The sequence below is a fragment of the Pseudorasbora parva genome, chromosome 10 (genome assembly GCF_024679245.1).
Source record: "Pseudorasbora parva isolate DD20220531a chromosome 10, ASM2467924v1, whole genome shotgun sequence".
In the NCBI taxonomy this organism is placed as follows: Eukaryota; Metazoa; Chordata; class Actinopteri; order Cypriniformes; family Gobionidae; genus Pseudorasbora; species Pseudorasbora parva.
Window position 1 is genome coordinate 44,051,634 of NC_090181.1, and position 7,660 is coordinate 44,059,293.

The 7,660-nt window shown below is 43.4% G+C and overlaps 1 protein-coding gene across 1 annotated transcript; it reads left to right on the plus strand.

Annotated features, from left to right (window-relative positions):
* The first annotated feature begins 381 nt into the window (after positions 1-381).
* Positions 382-5,938, plus strand: LOC137091617 (gap junction delta-2 protein-like). The gene is made up of 2 exons (XM_067456224.1): positions 382-1,128; positions 2,094-5,938. The coding sequence occupies exons 1-2, from the start codon at positions 1,058-1,060 to the stop codon at positions 2,950-2,952; spliced, it is 930 nt and encodes a 309-aa protein (XP_067312325.1). The 5' UTR covers positions 382-1,057; the 3' UTR covers positions 2,953-5,938.
* The last annotated feature ends 1,722 nt before the right edge of the window (positions 5,939-7,660 follow it).

The window sequence follows — 7,660 nt, forward strand, 5'->3', positions numbered from 1 at the left end:
AAAATTTTAAGGCAACCAGGTTACTTATTTTTTTAAGTTAAACCAACAAAAACCAACACAATTTTTTTACAGTGTGTAAGGGGACCTGTGGTGTATGGAGATACTAAAAAGCATAACGGTTCATTATGTAAGGTCTTTATACACCATTGAAAACATAGCTATGTATATTATATTGCATTTCTGTCAATAGATCCTCATATATATTACACACTGGCCCTTTAATCAAATCAGGAGATATACTGTCTCCAGAAAACATTATATCAACGTAAGTGGCATTCATTTTAAAGATCTCAAACTCTTCCCAGGCTTGATAGTTATAGTTTGTCAGAAATAAAGACAGGCTTCCACGGTGAACAAACAGGTTTTGTGGGCACTGTATAGATTGTTTTGTTTTTTAAATAGTGAAATGGCAAGGACGAGGGTTTGGCGGAACTGCGCATGTCTACGTGCGCTCGATGGGCGGGGCCAAATGCGTCTTTACTTAAACAGAGAATCAGCTGACACTTTCACCTCACTGTATCCTGAGCACGAGCGCAGCTTCATGTGAACAGGGCGGAGCTGAAGGTCCTCACTGTACTCAAGGACATTTGCTCTCCAACAGCTGTGTCGTCTTTCACAATAGGCTACACAGCAACAAGTATACGAGACTTCAGTCCCCCACATAAAAAAGGCGCTCTCCCCACCATGACAGAGTGCAGAGTTCAGCATCACCGGACCGAATCCTGCTTCATTCCCTTCGTATGAGCATCACACACATGAAATCCGCAGCTCGAGATAAAGCCCCATATGACGCAGCAGGGCTCTCCGCGGCACTGATGCCATATTAAAACCCGCCGCCCTCCACCCACACCATCAATCTGATGTGGAGATCGAAGATAGGAGGGCTCACATGACTCCACTCCAGACTGGAAGGCGAGGAGAAGTGTGGCATCTTCCAGCATCAGCACTGCCACAGCTGGCGCAGCTCATCCATGCGTTCTCCCGATAACGGCGGACAATAGGAGGAAATATTCACCTTTTTCTCTGGATTTGGATCAGAGTCTGCGGATGAGCAGCGATGGGGGAATGGACCATACTAGAGAGGCTCTTGGAGGCTGCTGTCCAGCAGCACTCCACTATGATCGGGAGGTAAGAGCTAATGTAATAGTCTATCTGTCGAGGTGACACCGAGATTCGGCGTTTTTTGATACATGCAGTATAAAACAAGATGACAGACAAAAAAATAAAAAATAGCGTAATATTGAAAATATAAAGCAACCGAATCCACTCGACTGGTTTCAGCACTGGACAGCTCCCGACACTGAACCGGCCATAAATCCACACCTTTATATTGTTTTATGTGTTTTTGCTTCGTTTAAAGCCACGTTTGAACGAGAAGTAATGCTATATTGCCAGATGTGCACAAACAAGGCGTCACCGCGTATTAAAATACCGTAGAATGAAACGCATTTACACACACACACATTATTCAACGCCAGTGAAATATAGCAGAATGCATCATTCAGTGACTGTGAACGCGCCTCGCTTTATACAGCCCTCTTAAAACCCACTCTGATTTGTAGATAGATTAATTAATTCATAATAGATTGCTTTGTTGAAAGCAACGTTTTGAGGGCTTTTTGCCAACTGTACACACATTAATCAAATTCTGTTGCATTATCTTCCTGTTAACACTGTGAAACTGCTTTGAATCAATTGGACTTGTAAAAAAAAGCGCTATAAAAATAAAGGTGATTTGACTTTTGATTTGATAATAAAGGCTGCTGTAAATATTCACATACTGTATGCAAAATATAAAGGAACATTTCTGAACTGACACTAAATGCACCACATTTTCAGCAGCCATATCTGTTTATTTGTGCTCATTCCGTAGGCTATTTAATTTAAGCCATGCTGGGTGGTGTGATGGTCGGCACCCAATTTCACAAAAATGCATAATCAAACCAAGTGACCCCTGCATGATCCATATGCAGCATATACTAGCGTGAGGTGCTGAAATAAAGCGCTGAGGACGCACCTCGCCCCCAGCACCGGACAGCTCCCCGAGCGCCCCTATATTGACACGTTTATGTTTCTGTGTGCTTGTTCTCTAGGATCCTACTAACTGTGGTGGTGATCTTCCGGATCCTAATCGTAGCTATAGTTGGAGAGACAGTGTATGACGACGAGCAGACCATGTTCGTCTGTAACGCCTTACAGCCGGGCTGCAACCAGGCGTGTTACGACAAAGCGTTCCCCATATCGCACATCAGATATTGGGTCTTTCAGATCATAATGGTCTGCACGCCGAGTCTGTGCTTCATCACGTACTCGGTCCATCAGTCAGCCAAGCAAAAGGAGCGACGCTATTCCACCGCTACCGTCTTCCTCACGCTGGATAGTAAGGAGCAGGATTCCCTGAAGCGAGAGGAGGCCAAGAACCAAAAGATCAAGAACACCATCGTGAACGGAGTACTTCAGAACTCGGAGAACTCCACCAAAGAGCCCGAGCCCGACTGCATGGAGGAGAAAGAACTGACCAGCTCGGGCAAAAAGCCCGGCAAGTCCAAAATGAGACGGCAGGAGGGCATTTCCAGGTTTTACATCATCCAGGTGGTGTTCAGAAACGCTCTGGAAATCGGCTTCCTGGTAGGCCAGTATTTCTTGTACGGATTCAACGTGCCCGCCGTGTACGAGTGCGATCGGTACCCGTGTATCAAAGAGGTGGAGTGTTACGTGTCCAGGCCCACGGAGAAAACCGTGTTCCTCGTCTTCATGTTCGCGGTCAGTGGCTTTTGCGTGGTTCTCAATCTGGCCGAGCTCAATCACTTGGGCTGGAGGAAGATCAAAACGGCCGTGAGGGGCGTGAGGGCCCGCAGGAAGTCCATCTACGAGATCCGGAACAAGGATTTGCCCCGGATGAGTATGCCCAATTTCGGCCGCACTCAGTCCAGTGACTCCGCCTACGTGTAAGCGCGCGGAACGAGAAACCCAAGCCTGCGCGCCGCTGAGATATCGAGAGCGTGGACGAGTCCCGTCGTCGCCACGTAAGGTTCATGAATTGCAAGAACACGGGGTAGGACTTTTTTTGTTACTGTTTTAAAGACTTCCTTGACAACTGTGGACGACAAACACGTTTGTAAAGCAGTTCACTACTGTATAATGCAACTTTTTAGCAACGTTTGTACTCTGAGACGTACACTAAGAGCAAACACTGATAGCTGAATGCGTATGGCCTCTCTATAAGCTGCGGTGACACTTTACATGGCACTGTCCGGGTTGCACAGAATGCATGCTATATGATTCATTACAATAACCTACGAGCGGCTCGGCGACAACTGCTGTGACGTGAACACTGACATGTGAAGTGTGACCGAGGAAGCTGCTCTGCTGTACTTGAAGGGAGTAAATACGTCTTGCACTAAAAAGTTAACGTGACGCTGACATAATATCACATTTGTGTGAGGCGACGCACATCGGGAGAGTCTTGACACACCATCCATATATCAAACGCTTCTGCTATGATTTCTTTCTTTTCGGTTGCCTGTACTGCACCGTTGACCTTAACGTAGACCATGTGGTTAACTCCATTGCAGATTTGCTGGTGCGTGCGTGTGTGTGTGTGTGAGCGCGTGTGAGAGAGCAGGGGTGAATTTGCTGCAAACGCTTAACGTCTGTGATCTCCTTAATTTCAACACCAAAGCGCCCTCTGCTTTCATCGGTGACGTGTTTTTTCGCGCTTAAGTGTAATCAAGTGCCATACTTGTATATAAATATATGCATATATACATATAAAATCTATTCTGAAGAATATAACCATATCCATAAAGCAGATTTATTGCTTGAATTATGCTTACCGCGTCCAGACTTGCTTTAGCTGTATTCGTTGTAAATGAACTGAAACTAGCATAATGCATTCTTTCTTCTCGATCATTTGGAAAATGGCCGATGGAAACAAATTGGCGAAACACTCCTCAGCAATGTTTTCTGCTCTGGTGCTGGTTTTTCACCGAACAGTAAGCCGAATAGATTCTTTTCGGGATTGATGTCCCATGGAAAAGCCCACGCCTGCTGGATCTCTTCCACCCTCCACGACAATGCAAGCGTGTGTGTGAGCTCTCTTTATGAACTGGCCTTGCTCAGAAACAAATTCCGGTGCATTATTTAAGTCAGATGTCATTTTCTTTATCCTGTTACCGTTTGAATGATTCTTTACGATTATGCCACCATATATTTAAGAAAAGCAAATGCGTGCACAGAGAGGAGGCATTCTCTGCATTTCTGAGCTTGAAGGGAAAGTATTGCATGTTTAAAAACTCATATGGACATTTTCAGCTAGGGGATGAAATCTATGCGGCGTTTGCTCGACCCCACACCGATGCCTCCCGGCGCTTAAGAACTGACACGAGGGAATGTTACGCGAAGGTCACAGAGGACAAAGGACGGTCCGGGCCGGACTGTTTCGGATCATCCGGGGGCTCGGCGGCCATTTCGGTGTGTTCTGAGAAGGGCTTGGCTGTACGGTGCAATCTTCCCTTTTCTCTCAGTTATCCCTCTCTCCTTGGATAAGCATTCCAGGACTCCTCTGAGATTTGTACAACTTTGTGGAGAAACGAAAGACGTGAGCAATCGAAACGGACTGCACTGGAGCTTTAATAAAACATGAACTGGTGTCTTTCTTGCCTTATATGTACTGCAGTGTACATATGTACCCCCCCCCCCCCCCCCCCCCCCAGTGCATTATCTGCAAGAGCCGACGTGGTGTTTTTACAGCTCCTCCTAAATGACAAAATGATTGGGTTATGTATGAATGTAATTCTGCATGCTGTGATGTGCCATACATCATGTGAGCGTCAGAGGCTTGGTTACACCATGCGGTCGCATTCACGCGTGCTACAGACAGACAGACAGACAGACAGACACACAGAGAGAGAGAGAGAGAGAGAGAGAGAGAGAGAGAGAGAGAGAGAGAGAGAGAGAGAGAGAGAGAGAGAGAGAGAGAGAGAGAGAGAGAGAGACGCTTGAGATGCATTGCGCACGCTGAGATGTCTCCGCTGCTGCTGCCTTTTGCTGAGTTAAAACCAACAACAATGTCTTGTTCTTTTATCAGGCCTGAGATTACAAAACACCTTAGCATGGGATGCCATTACTTCAGGTACACCAACCAAGAGAAATCGAGCCGTTTGTAAGGGGGTTATTTGCTTCTGAATCTTTTTTTTTAGGAGCCGTCGTCTGAAAGATTCTCCCTGGAGCTTTGCCATCTGAAAGACGGTACGAGCGTGTAATGCCACATATAAAGCCTCATTGTAATTTTATCTTGATCGATTTGCATATTGATAAAAAGGGCCTTGCATGTAGTGAACGCAGAAAAACGCCAGGCTGTTCCGTTCTAAGCCTCCAGTCCTTGTGGTTTTGAGGATGTGTAAACTGAATGAAATGAAGATGGATGATATACTGTGAATTAAATCCACTTCTTTACAAAGATGGTGATATAAATGATGGGCCTGATCTTTTGTTTTCTTGCTGCACACACACACACACACACACACACACACACACACACGCGCACACACACACACTCATGCCGCCCCTCTGAGATTTCACTGAACTGCAGTGTCCTGGAAGGGCTGCGCAGAAAATCTGCAATGCACAACTGCTCTCACCTGCACATCTCTGAACACGGCCATTGGATATCTCCTCAGTGTATACGCGTGTGTGTGTGTGTGTGTGTGTGTGTGTGTGTGTGTGTGTGTGTGTGTGTTTATTAGGGTTGGATACAGAAGAGCACAACTGTCAAAAAAATCTAAAGACTGTTAATTGGGGCGATGGGATCCACATATCAGTAGTGTATATTAGTGTTTGTCATTAAAGTATTGTGGAATTCATTTGATGTTGATAGATTTCCAAAGTAAACACAAAGAGCTATAAATACAAAAATAAATTAATCATTTAAAACACATGACCATGTTAATTAATGAAACAAAAAAAAATCTGTTTTTGTAAATATCATTGACGGGTACAATTACAAGGTCCTGAAGTTTCCTGCAAATCGCCACAAACCTCCCAGTCATCGTTTTCTGAATTCCTCTGTTTATTATGAGAGATTATGAATTTGTTTTGCATGTATAAAACAGACTGCAGTTATTGTACATTATAACATGAAGATATAATCAAATATTATGTACTTTTATGTTCCTTCTTAACTGTTGTTGTTGTTATTATTTAAACTGTTTAAACACTTAAAAATAAAGGTTATTGGAACGATGGTTCAGTGAGGAACCTTTCATATTTATTGAACCTTTAAAATGCACAAAAGGTTCTGTATAAAGGTTCTTTAAAATATTAAAATGATCTTCACACTATCACTCATAAACATAAACGGGGGCGTCATAGTGATACCATTATAAGAACCATTTTTTCTTAAAATAACCATTTTTTCTTAGTGTGAAGAACATTTAAAAAAATCTAAACCTTTTTTGGGCTATAAAGAACCATTTGTGCAATAAAAGGTTCCATGGGTGTTAAAGGTTCCACTGATGCCGGTAAAGAACCTGTATTTTTAAGAGTGAAATGGTTCTTTTAATAACTGTTCACTGAAAGGATCTTTAAGAGACCAAAAGTGGTTCTTCTATGGCATTCCTGTGAAAAACTCCACCTGGAACCTTTATTTTTAAGAGTATGGAACCTTTCCATTGCTCAACTGGTTCTGTAGTTTTTTTTAAATATTCTTTGCACTTCGAAACCAAAGCGGCTCTTCTGTGGCCTCACTGGTATCACTGGGACCTCTGTTTGTAAGAGTGTACTGACTGGTTTTAATGCGAAAAGGTTTCATAAAATACCCGAAAATGACTGACACATAGTATGATAGCTCTATAATCCAAATCAAATCAAAGGCCACAAAATATATATAACACAAATCTGTTAGTTGATGTTGTATCCTTGTCAGAACAAGATGAAAACACATTTTCATTATGCATCAGTTCTGGATCACAGCTTCATGGCTTAACCTGGACACATGTGACTCGAGTGCGATGAAAGCAATTACTTTGAGAGCTTATACACACACACACACACACACACACACACACACACACACACACACACACACACACACACACACACACACACAAACAGAAGATTTGATTATGTGAAAACTGTAGGTTATTTATAGATTAGCAGCAGATCTATTGACTGTGGTGGGTCTTTATTGCTAAAGCAGAACGATAGCTTAATCTGAGGAATTAAATCCCATAATGCACATAATGACTACTGAAAGATGCACACTGATGCTGTAATTAACACATAACACTGTAAAATTAAGCTCATTCATATCAGTTTCCTGCAGAATTGACAAATCAATCATTTACTTTGATGCTATCTGTAATTTGTTGTCACCCAGAGCAATGCTCTCTCTCTCTCTCTCTCTCTCTCTCTCTCTCTCTCTCTCTCTCTCTCTCTCTCTCTCTCTCTCTCTCTCTCGTCCCTGCTGTTAGGTGAGGCAGCAGCCCTCGTAGTCAGACCAATTGTTCCTGATAAATGTGTACGATACGCGCCATTTGCCAGCCAATAAAACTCACCGGATGACCAACCATAATCACTAAAAAAGCTGTTCTCTGTCTAACAAGATTAGAGCCGGCCAAACAGACTGAGCATGTGAAAAAAAGAAAGTGGTTATGGAAAA